This window comes from Aspergillus chevalieri, chromosome 7, assembly GCF_016861735.1.
Source record: "Aspergillus chevalieri M1 DNA, chromosome 7, nearly complete sequence".
NCBI lineage: Eukaryota > Fungi > Ascomycota > Eurotiomycetes > Eurotiales > Aspergillaceae > Aspergillus > Aspergillus chevalieri.
In genome coordinates this window covers 1,392,265-1,414,336 of record NC_057368.1, presented here as the reverse complement: position 1 = coordinate 1,414,336, position 22,072 = coordinate 1,392,265, and the positions used below count along the sequence as shown (strand labels likewise).

Below are 22,072 nucleotides of genomic sequence, written 5' to 3'. Positions count from 1 at the left end.
TAGCTGCAGCAATGGCCTGGCATACTTCAACTTCAGAATTCAACCCCAACAATACCCGTAGCATTAAGAGGCAAATGACATGCAGAGATCGATACGGCATTGCATACATGATTACAGCCGGACTATGTAACTGGCTGGTGTTAAGTCTGCCAGCTCATCAGTTCTATTCTATTCTGTACATAGTATTACAGAATATCTGGTATTCAAAGTAGCAGGGGGACAGTAGTAGCACTACCCCGTATGGAGTATTAGATTGCCGATGTACTCGGAAGCTTGTGATGTGATGTGTTACCAAAGTCACAATAACAGTCATTTTACAATAAAAAGACCTAAAATATCAGATGTTATAGAACATAACCATTGTAATCATTATAAACCGATCTATGAAGCCAAACAATAACTATAGCGGTTTATCCGGAAACGGCCATCCCAACCCAACCTTGTTAGTATCTCACCTCAGCCTTCTCCTCTTCCTTCTCTTCCTCCTCCCCTTTTTCCTTTTTGACTTCCATCCCAACTCTGATCATTCTCATGCTCGGCGCAGTTTACTTCCTTCGCGATGTCTGGATTAAATCCTTTCCGCCTTAGTAGGAAGCCTGACGGTGAGTGAGTCTGCGTTTCTTGCCGCCACTTCCGGTTGGGGCCCCCCGGGGGAAGATGTGAAGCTAATGTTGATCGTGGTGCAGCGCTTCCGGTTACGACGCAATTCGTTGATGATTCGCTTTTCGCTCCGGCTGGGGCTCCGGTTAATGATAATGAGAATAAAAATGAGGATATAAAGGCGTTTGACGCGCAGGACAACGTGAATCAGAACCCCGCCGCTGCTACTCATACCGCCGAGTCAACGACGACAACGGCATCGACTAGGGATGTTGATACTACATCCGTATCGTCCGACGATGGCTCGACGTCAGATCCCTTCCGGCAGGCTTCACATTTGAGCGATAACGATGGCGATGGCGGGAGTTACAAGGAGACTCGACGGGATTCCGCCGTTCAGCCCGACAGTTTATCGTCGGCACCTTTTACGAGCGCAGATACATCGGTCACGAAAGAAAGCAACACGTTACATCCAAATTCGGCAAAACGGGCTAGTCGTCCACTTCCTCCGCCTCCGACGGGGTCCCGGACTGCGAATAATAGCAGCACCGATGTCTCTCAGTTATCTACACGTTCGGGGACGGTAAACAAACGTACGTCAGTTACGGATATCGATACAAGATCCCTGGGTAGCCGGTCAGGGAACAAGGAGAAGAAGCCACCGCCTCCTCCGAAGAGCCATCATGGGAAATTAATCAATAATCCTGCGCAGCCGGTGCCGGCCGAATCGAAACGCTTTTCCTTCCATGATTCTTCTTCCGAGACCTCGTTCTACACGCCGAGTACGCCGTCGCAGTCTAGCAAGCCGTCTGTCCAAGTGGACTATTTCTCGTCAGTTTCGAATGAAAATCAGAATCCGAATCAGAACCCCAACACCAGAGCGACGGACACGCTCAAGCGCAGTCAGTCTCAATACAAGCGTCCGCCCACGCCACCGCTCAGCCGACGACATAGTCAGATGAAGAGATCCAAATCTACATTATCATCGAAACAGAATCAGAACCGATTGTCACTACCGGTTGGGAGCGAGAGTATCAAGCCATCCCCGCCTCCGAGTCCAGGTGCCACCACCACGTCATTAAACCCGCCGGTGCAACGAACGTCGAGGCCATTGTCGTTGCAAACGGACGAGAATACATTGAAACATACCTCGTCTCTTAAAGAACAAGCGCCGTCGCCGCTATCACCCACCGCGGAATCACCACTATCTCGAACGACATCTATCCGACGAACAGCGTCCGGATCCTCATCAGCCACAGCGCCTCCTCCACCGCCGCCGCCGCGACGAGCTCGTTATAGCAACGATAGCGCCCGACCTACCAGCTACGTGCAGCCGAAGAAGACGGAAGAAGAGAGTACCTTTCAACCTCAACCATCGAACGCGAATAATATACTGGAAGATCTGTCGCGGTTACAGAAGGAGGTGGACGATCTACGAGGACGGTATGAAAGCCGTCAGAGCAATCATTAGTTGTCCATGCCTTGCATGGGCAGTGACTCATGGTTCTGACGCTTATGTTTGTTAGTTAATTACATGTATGATTCCCTGCCATTGTACATACTCCGGAGCACACATAGTGCATACTCCGTATCCGGCGGTGGCGAGAGCGAAAGCATTGTCTGGGACGGAAGTGGATCTCGGGGACGAGTCTGGGGAGGAGTTAAGGCGAACTATGTTCTGAAAACACTCGAGAGACTGATGGCATACAAGTATATACACCGTAATGAGCTATGATTCTACTCTGTATTCTCTGTATCTACATAGTTGTACTCTAGTATGATGCACTATGTACATAGTTGTGCTAGAGCATGGATTGATTGGCTGCGGAGAGCCATGACGTCGCCTCATTTTGAGAGAGGAAATTAAGGATAAAATAATAATAATAGAGAAAAGAATGCGACTCATGTCGATGTCAGAAGAATATACATAACTAATAGTAAGGGGATCAGTAAGCTGTTTGTGGTCTGGTGAATGCGGAAAGATAAACTCGCCCCTCCACCTACTTACACTCCCATTCACCGTCATCGTTTGTTCTCTGCTTGTGTTGTACATCCACAGCTTGACTTGGCTTGACAGTCAATTGCTAGTCAATACTCTTGCTCTTCTTTCGCAATCGAGTCCGCTTTGGGCTGTCGCTAATTGATCTACTCTCAGCTGGTCTTGATCTGATTGAGACGACAATATGTCTACTCCAACCTTGATCAACTTGCCTCCTCCGCCCTCCGGCTCCGTCACTCCATCTGACATGGGACCGTAAGTCTACTGGCCTCATATACGCGAAGAAAACCAACTGACAAACCAGTGGCACCCCCAACTCAGGCACTACCTCCCTCTCCGCGCTGTCCACCACCGCCATCAAAGACGGCCACCAGGGCCAGCCCCAGCCCCATCCCCACGGCCGCCATGCGCACCACTCTTCCACCACCTCCCTCAGCTCCACCAACACCCTCGAGGCCGAGCGCGCAGACCGCATCTCCCGCCTCGCCGGCCTCGAACGAGTCGCTACCGCTCGCGCCAGTCCCACCTCCCAACCCGGCTCCGGTCTCGCGGCGCAAATCACCCCGGGCTACTTCGACAGCCAGTACAACAACAAAGAGCGCAGCACTGTGGGCAGTGCCAGCGCGACGACAGCCAGCGTGGGCGGCCGCACCACTTGGGCTAGCGGCAGCGACTTCACCTTTGACGGCGATAAGATGAGCGAGGACCCTGATGACGGTACCTCGAGCGTAGGCAACATCAGTGACGAGGGCAATGCCAGTCTCGTTGGCTTCGGTGAGGGTGCGAGCACAGTTAGCGGACCGATCTCACGGCCGAACTTGAACCGGGTGTCGTCTGGTGGTCGGCGCACACCTAGCTCGTTGGGTAGTCCGACGACGAGCCGGGCGAATACGATCGCGGCATACTTGCAAGGTCAGGGTGATAGTCCTATGATGCCGTCGCCGTTGTCGCCGGCGGGATCATCGTCGAATGTGCCGGAGCAGGGTGGTGAGGATGCGAGGATGATTGACGGGATGACTTTCGATGCGGATGTGGTTGATACTACTGCGAGGACTCCACGGTTGGCTACTCCGTACAATGGGGAGGGTAGTTAAGCTCTTAGTCTCTGATTTTTTGCTCTTCTCTTGGGTATGTTCTATTTCGGGTTCGGTTGGGTGTACTTGTACTGGCGTATTAAGGAGGACAGGGCAATGGTTAGGATTTCTGTTATGGTTGTCATAGTTATGGTCTGTTTGTAAATCGCTGGATTGCAATTTTTCACTGAACTCGAGTTCTGACAGTAAAAGTATCTATATTTGTATAGTTATCATTTGTAGTCATGCCGCCGAACTTTTTCCACCCACTCAACTTCCACCTCTTCCCTTCCACCTACACCTCACGCACGCACTCTCTCTACACTCTCTACACCCCTCCATCCCTCTCGCGCTCTGCTTGCCTTCAACTTGCTGGCATTGACTTGTCAAGCATCAACTCCAATTGAACTGCAGACCTGAAAGACTCTTCCTTCGTTCGGGCTCTCTTTGTGCGAATTTGTGTAGTGGCCTCCGTTGCGTCAGACCAACACCACCAGTTGCTCGCCACAACCACCAAGTACAAACCAAACAGACAGACAGACAGACTCGTTTTTGCTGTCTTTGCGGATTTTGTCTTGTTTATATCACGCTTGCTGGGGATTCTTGCGGCTTTCGTGCTTCGCCACACTAGGGAGGATAGTGAAAACTTCCTCGCGTCTGCCTTGAATCGTTTCCCTGTGGGAAAATTCGCATACGATAGCATACTTTGCATTGCGCTGGGTTGAATTCGGTGCAGGATCAGATTAGTGAAAATGGCCGCTCCTACGCAGCTTGCTTGTGAGTTTTGCTTTTTTTTTTTTTTTGACACATTTCCTGGTTGGTACTTGTGTGAGGCGCACTGGCTAACTGACATCGCAGTCCGAACGGTCAAGGGCATTGGCATTCTCGATGCAGCCCCTGTTTATGAGTCTTTGCCCGGGTTTACGAGGTACGATATTGTTTCTGTCTGAGATTGGAGGTAGTGGATGACTGACGGGTCAGACCTGAGGGAAACCTCCGTTGTGCAGCTTATTCCCCGTGCGGTCGGTATTATGCGTGGGCGTCTCCTGACAAGTGAGTATTATACCTGGTTTGAAAAGAACTGGGACTGACGATTTAGGGTGACCATTATCGACCCCTCCGTCGGACACGCCGTCTCTACCATCCCCGCCGAGAACGTCTTCGAACTGGCCTTCTCGCCCCTCGGATCCTACCTCATCACCTGGCAGCGTCCGTCGAAAGACGCCAACGGAGACGCTGTGAAAAACCTCAAGGTGTGGCGCGCGGTCGGAGACGAGCACACGGTTGTGGGCAGCTTCGTGCAAAAGTCGCAGACCGGTTGGAACCTACAGTACTCGGCGGACGAGAAGCTGTGTGCTCGCGTGGTCACCAACGAAGTCCAGTTCTACCAGAGCGAGAACCTGTCGACGGTCTGGAACAAGCTGCGCGTGGAGGGGGTGGCGGACTTTGCGCTCTCGCCGGGAAAGAACAGCCAGTCGATTGCGGTTTTTGTCCCCGAGCGTAAGGGACAACCGGCTGCGGTCAAGGTGTTCGTTGTGCCGCAGTTCGGTGCGCCGGTGTCGCAGAAGAGTTTCTTCAAGGGTGATAAGGTGCAGTTGAAGTGGAACGCTCAGGGAACTACTTTGATTGTGCTTGCGCAGACCGAGGTCGACCGCACGGGCAAGAGTTACTACGGTGAAACCACCTTGTACTTGCTCAGCTCTAACGGTGGCTTCGACTCGAGAGTGGAACTGGACAAGGAGGGACCGATCCATGATGTGTCGTGGTCGCCCAACTCGCGCGAGTTTGGTGTCGTGTACGGTTACATGCCGGCCAAGACGACCATCTTCAATTTCCGCGGTGTGCCCAAGCACACCTTCCCCTTGGGACCTCGCAACACCATCCTATTCTCGCCGAGCGGACGCTTCGTGTTGGTGGCTGGATTCGGTAACTTGGCTGGCCAGATGGACATCATCGATGTGGACAAAGACTACACCAAAGTCACGACGGTGGAAGCGTCCAACGCCAGTGTGTGCGAGTGGTCTCCCGATGGCCAGTACATCCTGACGGCCACGACCAGCCCGCGTCTGCGCGTGGACAACGGTGTCCGTATCTGGCACGTCAGTGGCAGCCTCATGTACAACGAGGACATGCACGAGCTCTACGACGTCTTCTGGCGCCCCCAACCCGACGTCCAACATAACGCCGGCCCAGCTGACCCGCTCAAGAACCCTCCCGCCCCGCACCCCTCCGCGCTCGCCTACCTCAGCACCCGGAAAGCCCCCGTCAAGCCCGCCGGTGCCTACCGACCCCCTGGAGCGCGCGGCCAGACAACACCCTTAGCCTTCAAGCGTGAAGACGAGGGCGGAGCCGCATTCATCCGCGACGGCGCAGGCTCCGGCGTCGCCTCCGCAAGCAGCTTCGGCAAGCCCCGCCGCCGCGAAGTCCCCGGCGCTGATCCCGAGTACCTCCCCCCAGGCGCCGCCCCAGGCGGTGGCGTCCCACTGCCGGGCTCCGAGCAAGAAAAACTCTCTAAATCCGCCGCCAAGAACAAGAAGAAGCGCGAAGCCAAGAAGAAGGAGGCAGACGACGCCGCGGCCGCCGCGGCCGCTCAGAAGAACGGTAACCGCGCTGCTAATGCCAACGGCGCCAGCAAGGGAAACAAGACCAACGGCACCGCCAAGGCCGTCGAGCAACCCGCCGAACCTGCTCCTGCCCCTGTGGAAGAACCGGGCGCGCAGGATAAGAAGATCCGCGGGTTGTTGAAGAAGATGCGTGCTATTGACGAGTTGAAGATGCGTCTTGCTGGAGGTGAGAAGTTGGAGGATACGCAGATGAAGAAGATCCAGACGGAGGAGGGGGTGCGGAAGGAGTTGGAGGGGTTGGGGTATAACGGTTGAGCTTGCTTGCTTGCTTGCTTGCTTGCTTGCTTGCTTGCTTGCTTGCTTGCTTGCTTGCTTGCATCATAGCATCTAGACATTTAGGGTATTGGTTGGTTTGGTGAATTGGATTCATGTGATGTATTCTGTACCCCTAGTTTCCTATCTAGTGGTGAGAATCTGGAGATATACATAGCTGCAATTTGGACTGTATGCACCTTGTCCACCTGTGCCATCGTATTAGTCTCTGTATGCCATACAAACAATAAAGCATGACTCGAACAGCAACCCAGCGGATCGATCGGATCGGGATACCGAGGTACCCGTAACCCGCCTCCTCCTCGGAACCTACATAAACCTCGGGACCCCATGCATGCCCTTAGAGCCCTTTAACCATACCCCATACCACACCGATCCGAACAAAATCAAGCTGAAATTAAGTTAAGCCAAGCAAAGCCAATGTCAACCCGCCGCTACCGCTCGGCAATTGCTTGCGAATCGTGCCGCCGCCGCAAAGTCCGCTGCAGTCTTACGGTCACGGGGATTCCGTGTATTGGGTGTGCGCAGGACCGCGCCGAGTGCGTGGTTGATGAAAGGAGGAGTTTGACGTGAGTTTGTTACCGTGAACTTTAATAGGATTGTGTGTTCATGTATTGTGTGGATAGGTTGAGTAGGGTTCAAGAGCGGAGGGCTCGGCAGTCGCATTCGCAGCCGCATTCACCTGGGCATAGATCTAATGATGCTCTGCCGTCGAGTCAACCGTTTAACAGCCATTTTCGTCATGTTGAACCATCAGAGTCACCCTCGCATGCCAGTGACCGGATACAAGATGAAGAGCGCAACGGGCTTGAAATTGCAGCTGCTGCACTGGGTCAGCGTGAAGGTGTTGGGCAGGTTCCTTTTTATACTGGTACCCTTCACTCATAACAAACACTTATCCAATATAAAGATGCTGACAGTGGCAGGCGACCAGACCGGCATAACATCAACCCTGGACCTCTGCTCCCCCGAACAACATCTCCCGCGGCACCTGCTCCTTCCCATGCACATGCCTGCCGCCTCGCTCTCCGACTCGCTCTCCGACCAAGATAGAGAATATCTAGCGAGTAAGGGTGTGTTCACGCTACCCGGGAAGGAGGCGTGCGATAGTCTGATCCGTGCGTACTTTCGCCATGTGCATCCGATCATGCCGATTATTGAGGCAGATGGGTTGTTGGGTGCTGTTGCGGCGGGGAGGTTTGAGGATTATAATGTGTTGTTGGTGTGGAGTGTGTTTTTCGCTGCTGTTAATGTGGGTTTACCTGCGTTGTATTTGTTAGAGCCCAGGGCTGACGAGGGCAGTTCATCCCGATACCGATATGCCAGAGCGAGGGCTACGAATCCCGGAAAGCGATGAAAGCAGCCATGTACTCATGCGCAAGGGTATTCCTCCGTTACCCAGACCCGAATACAGAATACGCTAATGAAAAACAGTCCATGTACAACCACACCACCGACCGAATCACCCTCCTCCAATCCTCCCTCCTCCTCGGCTTCTGGCACTCTGAGACAGACCAACATGCAGCCCCCTGGTACTGGACCGGCATCTCCGTCAACATGTGCCAGATCCTTGGCCTCCACCGCAACCCCGACAACACTAACAGCACTAGCACAACCCGCCGCAACGCCTCGATCACAGACCGCCAGCGGCACCTCTGGCGACGCCTCTGGTGGACGTGTTTCTTCCGCGACCGCTGGCTGAGCCTTACGCTGGGCCGGCCGATGAGGATTGATCTAAATGATTGTGATATGCCGATGGCGAGGGCGGAGGATTTGTTGAGTGATCTTGAGGGTGTGGAGAGGGGTGTGAAGGAGGCGTTTCTACCAAGGGATTTGGAGAGGATGGCGGGGTTTTGGGTGATGTTAGTGGAGATGAGCAAGGTATTGGGGAAGGTGCTGAAGCTGAATTATCAGGCATTGAGGGGGAGACCTGGGTTGGGGGAGGTTGAGGCTCTGGAGGCGCAGATATTATCTTGTCGGTGTCCGGATGTTGGTGATGATAATGGGTCTGGGTTGAGCCGGGAGGCTTTTTTTTATGTTTATCATTTGCAGCTGCATTACCAGTTCGTTTTCCCTGTTTGTTGTTGAGGCTGGCTGGTACTGACGCAGACAGAGCGATTCTCATCATGTTCTACCGCCCCTACGGAACCGAATCACCAGAAGGTCTCCATCCAGCACAGCAACAGAAATGGCAGCACCGAATGCGCCGCGAGGCCGACACAGCAGCTTCCCGAACAAACGATATCCTTGACATGCTGGCCCAGGAGAATCTCCTCGAATTCGCCCTTCCAATGACGTACGGCCCTCCCCCCTTTTGATAACCTGATAAAACCCTAACATGTATGACAGCCCACCCCTCCTCATCCCAGCAATGCAAATGCACCTGCTCAACTGCAACTCGGCAAACTCCCTCTCGCGACGGCTGCGTTTGAACAAGCTTAACGTATGCATGATGGTCATGGAGGAGTTTCAGAAGGTATATACCGTTGCGTCAATCTATCGAGGGATTTTTGCAAAGGCTATTCAGCAGTTTTATGCACGGGATGCGGGGGTTATGGGGATGCCTAGTCCTACTTGGCTTGCTGCGAATGCGGGTGCAAGTGTGAATGCAACCGAGCCTCCTGCCCTTGTTCCTGTGGCTTCTGTTCCCATGGCTGTTGATGCTGGTGCTGGTGGTGGTGACGTGCAAGCTCAAGCTGTGAGCGTCCCATTTGAGGGAGATTTGAACATGAACACCGAGATGACCAGTGATCTAATCGATGCACTGGTTGACGAAGCCTCTACGTTTAACTTCTGGGAGACATGGGGACAGTTATGGGTTGATCAGTGAATGTATTAATACCACAATAGACTAACAAGTACAATAATCAAACTAAACATCCTTACTGTTTAGGAGGATACAAACCTCCCTTCTCACACTTCGACCCAAACCGCCCCTTCTCCAGGTAATTCTCCCTCAGAAAACCAACAGTCTTCTCCCCAGAAAGGCCCCGCTCCTTGACATAATGCTCCTCGATAAACGCAACCGTATCAAGACCGACATCTGCATCATTAGTCACAGAACCACTAAACCGCCTCAAGGGCTCCAAAAACAAGGGGGAGGCTTACTATCCATCATCGCACAAGGCACAGCACCCCCCTCCACAAACATCCTCTTCCACATATCATCAATCTCGCTCGGCTCCGAAACCCCCTCCGCCAAAATCATCAACGCCTCTCTCTTCACAGCAGCCCAGAGCCTATTAAAAATAAATCCCGTCGACTCCTTCCTCGCAACATACGGGACCAACGCAGCCTCTTTGCTCCGCTCAACAAGGAACGGGAAGATAGACGCACTCGTGTGGCCATCCGTCATGAGCTCGACAATCATGTTCCCGGGGGGCATGTAGTAGTGCGTGTTTAGGATTCGGGATCTAGCTTCTGCCTCTGCGGGGATTTTGTCAAGCATTTCGGATGTTTTGTAGGAGGAGGAGTTTGATGCTAGGATGCAGTCTTTCGGGGCGAGGGTTGCTAGTTCGGCGAAGGTGTCGATCTTGAGAGCTAGTTTCTCAGGAACGGCTTCGATGACTAGCCAGGCTGTTGAGACTGCATCGCCCAGGTTGTCGAATGCCTGGATATCATTGCTTGGTTGGGCGTAGGTGCGTTGGGCGTAGGTGGACGCGTTTTCGGTGATGTACATTATTGCTGCTTGTCGCTGGTCGGGGCTGGGGTCGAAGATGCGGGTGGCGTAGCCAGCCGAGGACCAGACGCAGGCTGTTTCATTAATTTAAGTGTTGATATAAATGGAATGAGGGGAGGGATAGAGAGGGGTACCTATGCGACGGCCGAGGACGCCACCGCCCAGGATGGTGACGGGGCGGTTGCGATAGTCTTCAGCGTTCCAGGTGGACATTGTCGTGGACGTTCAATTTGATGTTATGACTTGTGTAAATTGGAATGGAGTAGTTCTGGATTGAGTACGATCAAGCATACTTATACTACTACCCTATAACTACTACTACAACAACATCCTCGGAAACCATTATGTACTCAAAAGCACATACGGTCCGCAATACCCGCGGTAAGTGGGCTGGGGCATTGTCTACGGATTATACTCGGTATGTATAGCTCGGAATATTGAGTACGCAGAGGATGACTAGAATCCCCGAGAATTCCATGATCTTTCCAGAAAAGATAACAGTCTATATTTAAGTACCGAGGAAGAGGCTCGGAATAGATGTCAGTTCGGGTTGTGGGTCTGTCAGGTGCTCGGGATTCGGCTTACCGATACGCACGGCAGGCGGATGGACGGAGACGGAGGCGGAAGGAAAAGGTATTACTGCGGGGATCTCGCTATAACGAGCTTTGTTATAACGAGGTTTTACAGTATTATTGTCGTTGGTGTTATTGGTGAGTGGTTTTTTGCGGTTGATATGCTTGATAGACTACTCCGTAGTGAAGTTCTTCGGGCTGTGTAGTTCAAGACTAGGGTTAGTGATGTAGGACGATTGATTTTAGCTTGAAGTCTATATGAGAGCTGAGCTTTGACATGCTCATACTAATAAATGTGTATATTGACTGATCTTATATTATTTCCCAATCCAAGTTCCAGCCAAAAAAAAAAAAAAAAAAAAACTTGCAAGTCTTGTATTTGTATTAAATAATAATCACTCGGACAGATGCACACTAGACATGAGAAACAAATCTATAATTCTATATCCTAAAGTCTAAATTCTATCTATCAAAATCCTAAAACACGAATTAAACGGACTTAGCAGGCCACTTAGTCCTCCTCTCAGCCCTGACATACAAATTATTCGGCCTAATCAATTGGAACATCGGATCATACTCAATCGCCCCATCCCCTTCTCTCCGAAATTCATACCGATACACCAACTTCGGCAAAAACACCTTAATCTCCTGCAACGCAAAGTTAAACCCAATACACATGCGTTGCCCCGTTCCAAACGGAACATACGCCGCGCGGTGTCTGTTCTTCACAGCATCCGTATCCCACCGGTCGGGATCAAAGCGCGCCGGGTTATCCCACAGAGCCGGGTTGTTGTGGATGTGGTGCAGGGCTACGATTATGACGGAGCCCTTTGGGATCTTGTAGCCGCCGGGCAGGATGAGGTCGAGTTGGGCGGTGCGGCCGGGTTGGAAGGAGGGGTTGTGCCGGCGTTGGGTCTCCTTGATGTATTTGTCGAGGAAGGAGAGGCGGTCAATGACGTCTGCTGTGATTTGGGTGTTTTCGTCAATCTCGTTGTCGATGAGCTCTTGGAGAAGACGCTCTTGCATGCCTGGGTATGTGCAGAGGCCGTAGATTAGCCAGGAGAGGAGGGAGGAGGTTGTCGTGAAGCCGGCGGCGGTGGCGACGACGAGGGACCAAACGAGGCTGGTTTTGGGGAGTTTTTCGCCTTTGTTGTCGGTTGCGCGAATTGCGTAGTCTACTCGGCATTAGTATGGGACAATAAGAGACACAGACTGGGGGAGAGAAAACGTACCAACCATATTCGCTGCCCTCAGTGCAGCATCCTGCAACGGCAGATCCTCAACACCACCTCGTTCAGCGTTCCGAATCGACTCCTCAACCATTTCCTCAATCCGCTTCCTCAACTCCTGCAACTTCTTCGGCTCCCCAAACGGCAACTTCGCATACCAATCGCCCTTACTCGTCACCTTCTTATTCAACGACAGCATCTCCGCAATCGCACCAACCATCTCATGCAGCGGCGCATCCGGTCCCACAAAGTGCCCAAAGTCCAGTCCCAGTGTTAACTTACCCACGGCCTGTGAGCCGAGCTTCAGCATGTACTGGTACACGTTCCACGCCTCGCCCTGCTTGTCCAACTCGTCGAAGATTTTGCATGCGTCTTCGACGGTTGTTTGCATCGTGGGGGCGTAGTGCCGTACGGCCTTGGGGCCTAGCGCTGGAGGCAAGAATTTATGCGTGACCTTCCACTCCTCTGTATCCGTGTCACCCAAGAAGATACCCGCAGCGGGGGTCTTGAGGGCAGACAGTGGATGCGCGTCGTTGATCTCTTTGGAGAAAAAGTCCGACTCGGTGAAGGCGATTGCAGAGATCTGCGGATCGTTCGTGTGGTAGGTCGTCCGGCCAAGACTTGTCGCTTTGAAAATTGGGCCGTAAGTATCGAAGAGGCGCTGGTGGTTGCCCAGGTGGTCTGGGTAGACTTCGAAGTAGTTGCCAACGTAGGGGAGGCCATTGGGGCCTGGGGGGTCGCGGACGGCGTGGCCATCGATTGTGATGGCTATGGGGTTTTTGGAGGCGAGAATGTCGTGGACTTCTGAGAAGATGGTTTCTTCGTCTTGGAAGCCGATTCCTAGGTTTCTTAGTTTTGTGTGGGAATTGGTTGAGACAATGTAACGTACCCTTTGCCTCGACGATTGCAAAATGCGCAGCGACTACATACTGTAGTCCTTCTAGATCCAGAGTCTTTTCCACGGGAAGATGTCTTGCCGAAGAGACTGGCTCTCCAAGAAGATAGAATTGCTGAGACATGTTGGTTGTATTTGCGAACCTGACTTAGCTTGCAAGTCTTGACAACAAGCGTCCGAACCCTCAACTTATATATTATGCCAAAACCCTACCTAACAAAAGATCCCGAGGTTTCTCTAATTCCCGCAGTTATATCCACTTGTATCAGATTACTATTACGACGACTCACAGTGTTGTGGTCTAGCCTCCTTGTTAATTGATTAGGGTACACGTGTAGTTCCTCGGAATTTGCGCGATTCCGATTGGTCGGTTCGGACTCTGTATAGATAGAAATGCTGACAGCCGTTTATTTAAAGAAGCGAATGTCGCCAGCAATCCATGTCTCGTTAATTCCTAAGCAATTATCTTTTCTGAGCAAGTTGTCTTACTATCGAGCACAATGGCAGAATACACCATCAAAGACCTCGCGTCTCACAAATCCAGGGATGACCTGTGGATCGCCATACACGGAAAGGGTACTTCCTTCTTTATCCTACTAAAAGCCTTATGTTAATAACGATAGTATACAACATAACGCCCTACATCCGCGACCACCCCGGCGGCCCAGATGTCCTCCTCGACACAGCCGGCACCGACGCCACAGAAGCATACGACGAAGTCGGCCACTCCGAAGACGCAGACGAAATCCTGCAAACATACTACATCGGAACGTTGAGAGACGCACAGGAACACCGTCCAAAGAACAAGACCGTTCGCGTGATTCAGCAGCCTGCCAAGTCTACGGTGGAAGTTTCGAAGACTGCCAAAGGCCCAGGTTTGGGGAGTATACTCAAGGCGATTGCCCTCATTGCAACCTCGAGCGCGGGCGTTGCACTTCCCGCGTACCTCTTCTTTTCCTCCGGGGGAACTGTCGACATCCATCGATTTCTCCCAAAAAGTCTACCCTCATGGCCATCGATTGCCTCACTACAACAAAGCGCAACGGCAGGCAAAGGAAGTTTCACAACGGGCTTCACAACAGCAACCCTCCTCATGAGCACCCTGGCCGTCCTCGCAATCCCCAAACTCTCCGCCCTAACATCTCCCGACTCCGGCTTCGCCAGATACCCGCCGCATATGAAATCGCGCAGAGCACCCAAGCCCAATCCGCATCTCGCAAACGGCTTCCTCAACCCCAAGGGCTACAAATCCCTCCCGCTAGTCCGGAAGGATGAGCTCGCGCCAAATGTCTACCGCTTTGTGTTTGATCTCCCGAAATCAACGGATGTCATCGGTCTTCCTATCGGACAGCATGTCGCTATCAAGGCTGTTATCAACGGAGAAACAGTTTCGCGGTCTTACACGCCGACATCGAATAACACTGATCTCGGCCGCCTGGAACTAGTCATAAAATGCTACCCCGACGGTCTGTTGACCGGCAAATACCTCGCCAATCTGCAAATCGGGGATACAGTGCAATTCCGCGGACCAAAAGGCGCGATGAAGTACTCCCGGGGTCTGTGTAAGAAGATCGGGATGATTGCGGGTGGCACCGGTATCACCCCTATGTACCAATTGATCCGTGCGATTTGTGAGGATGATGCGGATGAGACGGAGGTTAGTCTGGTGTATGCGAATCGCGCGGAGGGGGATATTCTGCTGCGGAGGGAGTTGGAGGCGTTTGCCAAGGCGTATCCGAGGAAGTTGAGGATTTGGTATATGCTTGATCAGCCGGAGAAAGGATGGAAGTATGGATCTGGGTATGTTACTCCGGATGTTATGAGGGAGAAGTTACCGGGAGCAGCGCCGGATACTAGGATCATGCTTTGCGGGCCTCCGGGGATGGTGAATGCGGCCAAGAAGGGTCTGGTTGGGTTGGGATTTCAGGCTCCAGGGGCTGTGGCGAAGATGTCGGATCAGATTTTCTGTTTTTAGTTGTTGTCAGTGTTTGAGATAGACTTCGTAAGACTTGATATAGACTTGCTTGTATAATAAAGTACTTAGTAAATCTGATTCTACTAGGGCAAAAAAATACCGGTCAACGGTTGTCATTGATCTCATCCTAACCGCTATCAACACAACTCCCTCCTCACGCCATCCGGATATCCTTCAATTTCTCCACGAACGAGCCTCCACGACCGCTGAATCAACATCCACCCCCGAAACCTCCCGGTGAGGTTCCCGGCAATGTAGAATCCCGACTCCATTGAACGAAACAGAGAAAAACGATGCCATAAAATGCATGAGGATTGGTCATAATGATCGTTGGATATGACATTTCCCGCCAAAAGATATAAAAAGGAAAAGAAACGGGTAAAGAAATTCGCAAATGTTTCACATAGAAAGCAAACGGGGTAGAACAAAAGGATCTACGATCGCGGTACGCCAGGCTTCGTATCTGATCTAAACGGAGCACGAAAGACAAGACGTAGACGCGGTTGAGAAGAGGTTTTCATTGCGGAAATTAGATAGCGTACTTGCGGGTCCACTCGCGAGCAGTCGACTCGTACCGGGGTCGGTCAGTCTTGTAGACGTGGGCGATCTCGGGCACCAACGGGTCGTCGGGGTTGGGATCTGTGAGCATCGAGCAGATGGAAAGGAGGACTATTTTGGTTAGCTGAGCCGTCGGTGCAGATACCGGATGCGAGGAACTAACCCTTGGAGATTGTGAGAGCAGGGCTCCATTGGTCCCTCAGGATGTCCAGACAGATACTGCCGTTCGAGTTGATGTTGGGGTGGTAGATACGAGTGGTGAAGTTGACCTTTGGGGGCTTGAAGGGGTAGTCGGTAGGGAAGTGAATGTTGAGGAAGAAAACGCCTCCGGAGTATGGCGAGTCGCTCTGAGAGAAGTCAGCACTGTTCCGATTGCAGACATGCGACCGATGCGACTTACAGGACCCATGATAGTTGCTTGCCAGTGGAACTGTTATCGAGCATCTCAGTCAGTATATTGTTCTCTCTTAATGACGTGCGCTCTGATTGCCGGACAGGGAAGGATTTGCAGTTTCGTATCTGCCCCGCCGCACCGAGCGATATCACGAGCGAAATGACGAGGGGAACGAAAACCGTACCAGATCCTCTCCGAGAGGGCCAGCAGAGCAGGACGAGGGCGGGTCACTAAGGCAGTAGTCAGTATCCATGTTCCTAGGATAACGCCTGCATCCACCCCGCAACGTGGTGGGGTGGTGAGAACACCTAACCAGAACGCCGCGCAGGGGAAGACGAGGGTACGACATACCGGCCCAGGTCAGTAAGTTCCTTGTTGATTCTCTTAAGAGCCATAGTGTACGAAGATGTGAAGGAGGTGTGTTAAGGAGAACTCCTAGTTGGGTAGGAGAGCGACGTCGAATGGAATAGGTGGTTTGATTCTGCACAAGAACTGTCAGGTCAGAGAATTATAACAACCAGACAGAAAAGAGGCGAAAAAGAGAGTACAAAAACTAGATAGAGACAGACCGGGACTCACAAGCTAAATACGTGGGGTTGTAAAAGAGGTTCCAAACAGAGAAGAAGGACAGAGAGAAAGAGAGAGAAAGAGGAAAAAAGAGAGAAAAGAGAAGAAGAGGGGAAAGTGAAAGAAAAGAGGGACGGTATCGTACCGTATGGTATATTACACATCTCACCGCCACATCCACCGCCACAGTCTGATGCAATTGCATAGCGGAGAAGAATGATGTAGAACATGTGAACCAGTATAATAATCATCTACTCAGCATTTCTAATCTCTCATATTCCTCTAGAATACGAGTATCAAAGCAATGGTAAAGTAGGTGTCTGCAAGGTACTCTGTACTCGCCACTCTGATATTTTCTTGGGCTTCAAATGCCCGTATTTTCGCCCGACGAGGCGGTGGCGCCGGAATCCGGTACCGTTATGTAATTCGTTACAGGACTTTTAAATGGCTGTGCTGGGACCAATACTCCTGGGTATACTGATATAATATACAAATAATATAAGCCAGGTATATTAGCAGTATCCAGTAACACCATGACACCCGGTCTGCCCTACGGATATATGCAGGGAACCGGCCAAATCAGCGGAGCCCTATGTCATCGGTCACGTTAAGTTACTAGATCAGTAATAGCTTTTGCTTGATATGTTCTATATACACTTATGTTTATACGCCAGATGGGCAAAGAATTGGTATGGATCAGTCTAAACAAACGCCTGGACACCGGTGATCGCACGGCCGAGAATCAGAGCTGTAGCAGTTAGCATTCTATGCTCGAACCTAGAGAGAAGAAAGGGTGCTCACCGTGAATGTCACTCTGGCCCTCATACGTCTGCACCACAAACAGGTTGGCTGCATGGCGGGCAATATGGTACTCGTCGCTCGTCGCATTGCCGCCCAGGATCTCCTGCAGTCTATCATCGTGTCAGCATGATCCTTGAACTAAAGAAGAGACAGGGCAGACATACACCCTCGCATTAGTCAAAGCCCGATCACAATTCTGCCTCTTAACCATCGAAATCATCTCAGGCGTATTCTTCTTCTCATCCTTCAACCTCGCAACCTGCGTAGCAGCCAATGTCCCATACGCCGCATCCGTAGCCGCATCCGCCAACTTCTTCTGAATCAGCTGGTACTTGGCCAACGGGTTGCCCTTGAACTGCTTGCGCTCCAACGAGTACTCCCGTGCGCGAGCAAGGCAGTCTTCCAGCGCACCCATCGCGCCAAATGCAATACCCAACCGGGCGCTGTTGAGACACGTAAACGGACCCTTGAGACCCTCGACGTCGGGGAGCATGTTCTCTGCGGGAACCGGGCACTCGTCCATCTGGATCATACCGGTGATCGACGCACGCAGGGCGCTCTTGTTCTTAATCGCAGGCGTCTCCAGCGTACCAGGCGGGCAGCGGCTGCGCTCAACCACGAACCCGCGAATCTTCCCCGTGCTCTGCAACTTAGCCCACACCAGCATCACATCCGCAATGGGCGAGTTGGTGATCCACGTCTTCGACCCAGACAGCAGATACACGCCCTTCTGCGTCGGATGTTCCCTGGCAACAGTCTCCATCGACCCAGGGTCCGAGCCGTGGTTAGGCTCCGTAAGTCCAAAGCACCCAGACAGCTTGCCCTTGGCCAGACCCGGCAAAAGTCGCTGCTTCAGTTCTTCGCTGCCGAATTCGTAGATACCAGTCATAGCCAGCGATCCCTGAACTGACATTCCAGACCGGTAACCAGAGTCCACGCGCTCGACTTCCTTGGTGATCAATCCGTAGGCGACGGTGCTCACGCCCGCACAGTCGTATCCGTGAAGGTTCGCGCCCAGGAGGCCAAGTTCGCCCATTTCTTCGAGAATTTTGCGGTCATAGTCTTCCTTTCTGTAGGCGTCTTCATTCTTATTAGCACTGTCCAAAACTACCTAGAGTGCTTGCTTGCTTGTGGTGGTGGGGGGTATACCAAGCACCCGGGGCATCAATCGCTCCTGGCAATATTGCCGCGCTGTGTCCTGAATAGCCAATTCCTCTTCTGTATACAACTCCGACGCAACCAGTGGATCCTCCCAGTTAAATGTCGCATAGTCCCGTACCGATGTGTTGCGTGCAGCTAGTCCCTGTGCGATAGGAGTGGGACGGCGAGTCGCCGATTGGAAGTGGCGCGACGCCGCGCGAAGGCTGAATCGGTTCATTATGGTATGGAAGCGGATTAGAGCAGTTAGCTCGTTCGCAAGAATGTTTCTTTTAATAACAGGGCAATAAATGAACGATGTAAATAACGATGTCCCTCGAGAATGAATTTGCGGGGAAGCTTGTCCGGACAAGAAAGTTGAGTGGCGGCGATTTGGCCAATCAACCTCGGCTGGTGCTCGGTAGAACACGGAGATTCACAGAGATACAATGGGAGATGCTGGGTTGTACAGAAGTAATTCTACCAATTAAGAAGTTAAATAGCCACAATGCCCTCTTATAGGGGTAGAAATTCGATGCCAAGCGCTGGCGCTTCCTACGTGGTCATGCCGAAAGCCTAAAAGTACTACTAGTTCAGTATACGGAGTAGCATCGCAATCAATTGACGTATTTGCGTCTCTAAATCGTGCAGAGTTCATGATACCGTATACATTGACCACGTAGGTATAATTCATAAAGATCATGCAGTCATGGCCAGGACGGGGTACATACTTCATTCAGGCGACTTCCACTGATGGAATCAGCCCTATTGCCGGTCGGTATGACCTTGGTCCGAAGACTAGGCATACTTCTGCTCTCGGCTGCTCACTCCTATTCGGGACAGACGCTTGATAGACATCCCGAATCGCTGTGGAGTCTCTGTTTCGGCGACACCAGGAAATGACGCGACGGCTGTCCACGGCGATATTCGGCGATTTGGTTAAGATCGCCCTCGGTTATGGCATCTCCATACATTAACAGGTTATGCAGGCATTTGCGACTGCAAGAAATCAAAGACTCCCATAGGGAAATGCTCCTCGTCGAACCCCCATAAATCGCCCATCATCGGATCGATCGAACCTTCAGACAACCCCAGTTGTTCATCTTCTGAGACAGTACTGGGTTCAAACCCATTGCTTCGCTCTGCGGATAGAGGTGCCACACCTAGTAGAGGAGGTGGGTGATTGAGGATGGTATCTCGTTGACCCAGTGGTTGTGCACCGGGGATGATAATTGGTTTGAACATGGGTGAGACATCGTGGGAGTTTTGTCGGGAGAAGGGCTGGCTGTAAGAATTTCTCTTTTCCCATTCTTCGAAACCAGTGAGCATCTTTCGTAGACCACGGGCGAGATGGTGGCTGAGATGGCGTTCGCTAGCTCGCTTACTACACGATACCATCAATTCAATGATCCGTCCGACTAACTCCCGGACGTATGCGACATCGATGTGCAAGTCAGCTGAAGCAATGGAGTTCCGCTGTCCTTGACAGCCTTTGGCCGCGATTTTCAGGAGGAACACGGCGGCAAAGGTGATCATGCTGTGCAGATACAACGGAACGCCAACCAGACCCCTTTGGATGTCCGGCTCTTCCAAAACAGTAAGAAGCGTGCCAATGGCTGATTCGACTGCCAGTTTTGCGCGCTTCTTACGTTCAGGTGACATTATGCGAGTTGAAGTTGGCGAATGATAGGTTCGCAAAGCAACCGAGTTCACTTGCAAACGGGAGAAGTGATAGTGTAGATAAACAGCTCTGTAAGGATATGCGCCAACGTGCCAACTTCCAGCTGCTCTAATTAGCAAGGGATAGACTAAGTATGAAGAGAAATTATACCTATACGGGGCAACCAGGTAGTACACCATTCGTCTAGGTCGGCATCGAACTTGTCGATCTTTGAGAAGTCACTTTCTGGGACCTCAAGGTCCACATCCGGGCCAAATGCATGGTATATCCGAGTGAGAATGATAAACAGATCAACTTGGCTATGCAAGCGGATGTCGCACTGTGGCGCTGTCGGAGAAAGAACAAAGGTATTATGATTCGTGATGCTGGGATCCTCGTGGATAATAGGTGGACGCCCGTATGCGATAGAGAAATGATATTCCAAAGTCTATATGCTAGTTAGTATAGGACCAGCCCAGCAACTTGGCAAACACATACATAAAGAAGATACCAGAGCCTTGCTTGTTCTTTATGCTCTGGAGAACCTTGTGTGGCCTTGCGAAAACACTGGTGCAAGTTGCGCTCAGTTGCGATCCGTACTGCATACCCGGACAGCTTCCAGCTGACATCAGCAAGCCAAAAGGCCGCTATACACAACCCCCGTAAATCATCTAAGGTGTGATGTCGGTCAAGCATGGACCCAGATGCGAGTTTCGCGAATTCGGTGTAACAGGTATCAAACGTACGCTCTTTGTTCGGCATGTGCAAAGCTGTTACGGCAAGGATGGCGGCGGACAGCATCGACGATGAGTTTCGGACGGATGCAAGATCCTTGTGTACCAGTGCTATCCCATCCCAAAGATAACGGTTCAAAACCTGGTCAAAATACTGAAACAATTCTTCTGCCTCTTGTAGTTCCACAACGCCTCGCGAGATGAAGTCCGTCGCAAGCGAGTGATCAGACGACTCGTTCTCCCCTGGAGAATTCGCCCGAATATCGCTCAGCTGTGTGACTTCGTATAAGCTTCCCATCGGCGCGGTGACCAAGGATGATGTGCCATTCTCCTCCCGATCCGGAGAATACCGCGCCGGTTGTCGCGAAAAGTTATAGTCCGACGAGTTGCGTGGAGCCGTTGGTGCAGCGACGTTGGCGTCGATGGGATGGGTTCTCCTGTCGCTACCCGTCGCTATTCCTATGTCGTCGGTCGAAGCGGTCGATCCTTTGCGGTCTTGTCTCTTTGAGGGTGCGTCTATCGTTCTGCTAACGGTTTGATAGTACGAAAGTTCCGGTAATTGAGCTTTTCTTAGCAAATCGGACATCGCAAGTTCAACAGTTGTCTTCCAGCTAAACACAAACATATTTGCATTAGCAAATAACTAAGGCCGGAATCAAGCCTGGGATAAGCACGAACTCAGTCTCATCTTCCAACAAAGTTTGGAGGCTCTTGTGGACGACACATTCCAAATTCATCCGTCGACATCTCTGGCAAATTGATTCGCCGGGGTTCATATTACACCGGACCTTGTGCTTCTTGCATTCGGTGCAGGCCCGGATCCTGCGTGAAATCTTGGGGATGTGCCCCTCCGGTGCAACTGCCCCTTGCGGCGGAGAATTCGATGCGTGTTCGCCATTAGCCTCGAATTGAATGCGATTTCGCTTCATCTTGTCAATTGAGACTCGCGGTGAGACACTCCGTACAGAGTACTATATACTCATCCTGGAGAATCACTCGTACTCGCCGGGATAGACCAAACTTTACACAATGACCGTATATTAAGGTAGAAGTATGCGCGCAGTGACTCGACAGCCAGCGACGAAGATATGGGCACGAGATGTTATCCGAGAAGCTCGGGAGGAGCCCATTATCACGGGGCCGGTACGCTTTACCCAATGCGGCAAACCGAGTTCTGGAAGCGGGGCCGCTTGGAGATTGGCGCGGGGATCCATCACGTGATAAACGCCAAGTCCGTTTCCGCGCTATTCCCAATGGGGATTAATGAAGTAGGCGCGTTGGAGTTCCGCGGCGCGTTTCTGC

The 22,072-nt window shown here is 51.9% G+C and overlaps 10 protein-coding genes across 10 annotated transcripts; 5 read left to right on the top strand and 5 right to left on the bottom strand.

Moving 5' to 3' along the window:
• Positions 1-559: 559 nt before the first annotated feature.
• ACHE_70489A (uncharacterized protein) lies at positions 560-2,071 on the top strand (the record flags this gene model as incomplete). Its single annotated transcript, XM_043282827.1, has 2 exons — positions 560-602; positions 687-2,071. 2 exons carry the CDS (start codon positions 560-562, stop codon positions 2,069-2,071), a joined length of 1,428 nt encoding a protein of 475 aa, XP_043140168.1.
• Positions 2,072-2,783: 712 nt separating this feature from the next.
• ACHE_70488A (uncharacterized protein) lies at positions 2,784-3,693 on the top strand (the record flags this gene model as incomplete). The annotated part of the gene is made up of 2 exons (XM_043282826.1): positions 2,784-2,854; positions 2,904-3,693. The coding sequence occupies 2 exons, from the start codon at positions 2,784-2,786 to the stop codon at positions 3,691-3,693; spliced, it is 861 nt and encodes a 286-aa protein (XP_043140167.1).
• Positions 3,694-4,424: 731 nt separating this feature from the next.
• On the top strand, positions 4,425-6,551 carry ACHE_70487A (translation initiation factor 2A; the record flags this gene model as incomplete). The annotated part of the gene is made up of 4 exons (XM_043282825.1): positions 4,425-4,449; positions 4,531-4,600; positions 4,654-4,725; positions 4,772-6,551. The coding sequence occupies 4 exons, from the start codon at positions 4,425-4,427 to the stop codon at positions 6,549-6,551; spliced, it is 1,947 nt and encodes a 648-aa protein (XP_043140166.1).
• Positions 6,552-6,989: 438 nt separating this feature from the next.
• On the top strand, positions 6,990-9,399 carry ACHE_70486A (Zn(II)2Cys6 transcription factor; the record flags this gene model as incomplete). The annotated part of the gene is made up of 7 exons (XM_043282824.1): positions 6,990-7,138; positions 7,196-7,440; positions 7,496-7,821; positions 7,872-7,952; positions 8,004-8,632; positions 8,683-8,865; positions 8,919-9,399. 7 exons carry the CDS (start codon positions 6,990-6,992, stop codon positions 9,397-9,399), a joined length of 2,094 nt encoding a protein of 697 aa, XP_043140165.1.
• Positions 9,400-9,451: 52 nt separating this feature from the next.
• Positions 9,452-10,461, bottom strand: ACHE_70485S (3-hydroxyacyl-CoA dehydrogenase family protein; the record flags this gene model as incomplete). The annotated part of the gene is made up of 3 exons (XM_043282823.1): positions 9,452-9,612; positions 9,678-10,322; positions 10,383-10,461. 3 exons carry the CDS (start codon positions 10,459-10,461, stop codon positions 9,452-9,454), a joined length of 885 nt encoding a protein of 294 aa, XP_043140164.1.
• A 532-nt stretch (positions 10,462-10,993) lies between these two features.
• On the bottom strand, positions 10,994-13,068 carry ACHE_70484S (cytochrome P450; the record flags this gene model as incomplete). Its single annotated transcript, XM_043282822.1, has 4 exons — positions 10,994-11,018; positions 11,320-11,995; positions 12,053-12,889; positions 12,939-13,068. The coding sequence occupies 4 exons, from the start codon at positions 13,066-13,068 to the stop codon at positions 10,994-10,996; spliced, it is 1,668 nt and encodes a 555-aa protein (XP_043140163.1).
• Positions 13,069-13,444: 376 nt separating this feature from the next.
• On the top strand, positions 13,445-14,919 carry ACHE_70483A (putative cytochrome b5 reductase; the record flags this gene model as incomplete). The annotated part of the gene is made up of 2 exons (XM_043282821.1): positions 13,445-13,520; positions 13,568-14,919. The coding sequence occupies 2 exons, from the start codon at positions 13,445-13,447 to the stop codon at positions 14,917-14,919; spliced, it is 1,428 nt and encodes a 475-aa protein (XP_043140162.1).
• Positions 14,920-15,448: 529 nt separating this feature from the next.
• Positions 15,449-16,220, bottom strand: UBC4 (putative ubiquitin conjugating enzyme (UbcD); the record flags this gene model as incomplete). Its single annotated transcript, XM_043282820.1, has 4 exons — positions 15,449-15,588; positions 15,641-15,824; positions 15,878-15,907; positions 16,056-16,220. The coding sequence occupies 4 exons, from the start codon at positions 16,218-16,220 to the stop codon at positions 15,449-15,451; spliced, it is 519 nt and encodes a 172-aa protein (XP_043140161.1).
• Positions 16,221-17,139: 919 nt separating this feature from the next.
• ACHE_70481S (acyl-CoA dehydrogenase) lies at positions 17,140-18,617 on the bottom strand (the record flags this gene model as incomplete). The annotated part of the gene is made up of 4 exons (XM_043282818.1): positions 17,140-17,186; positions 17,240-17,349; positions 17,404-18,319; positions 18,389-18,617. 4 exons carry the CDS (start codon positions 18,615-18,617, stop codon positions 17,140-17,142), a joined length of 1,302 nt encoding a protein of 433 aa, XP_043140160.1.
• Positions 18,618-19,357: 740 nt separating this feature from the next.
• ACHE_70480S (uncharacterized protein) lies at positions 19,358-21,699 on the bottom strand (the record flags this gene model as incomplete). The annotated part of the gene is made up of 4 exons (XM_043282817.1): positions 19,358-20,160; positions 20,208-20,484; positions 20,535-21,381; positions 21,449-21,699. The coding sequence occupies 4 exons, from the start codon at positions 21,697-21,699 to the stop codon at positions 19,358-19,360; spliced, it is 2,178 nt and encodes a 725-aa protein (XP_043140159.1).
• Between the last annotated feature and the right edge of the window lie 373 nt (positions 21,700-22,072).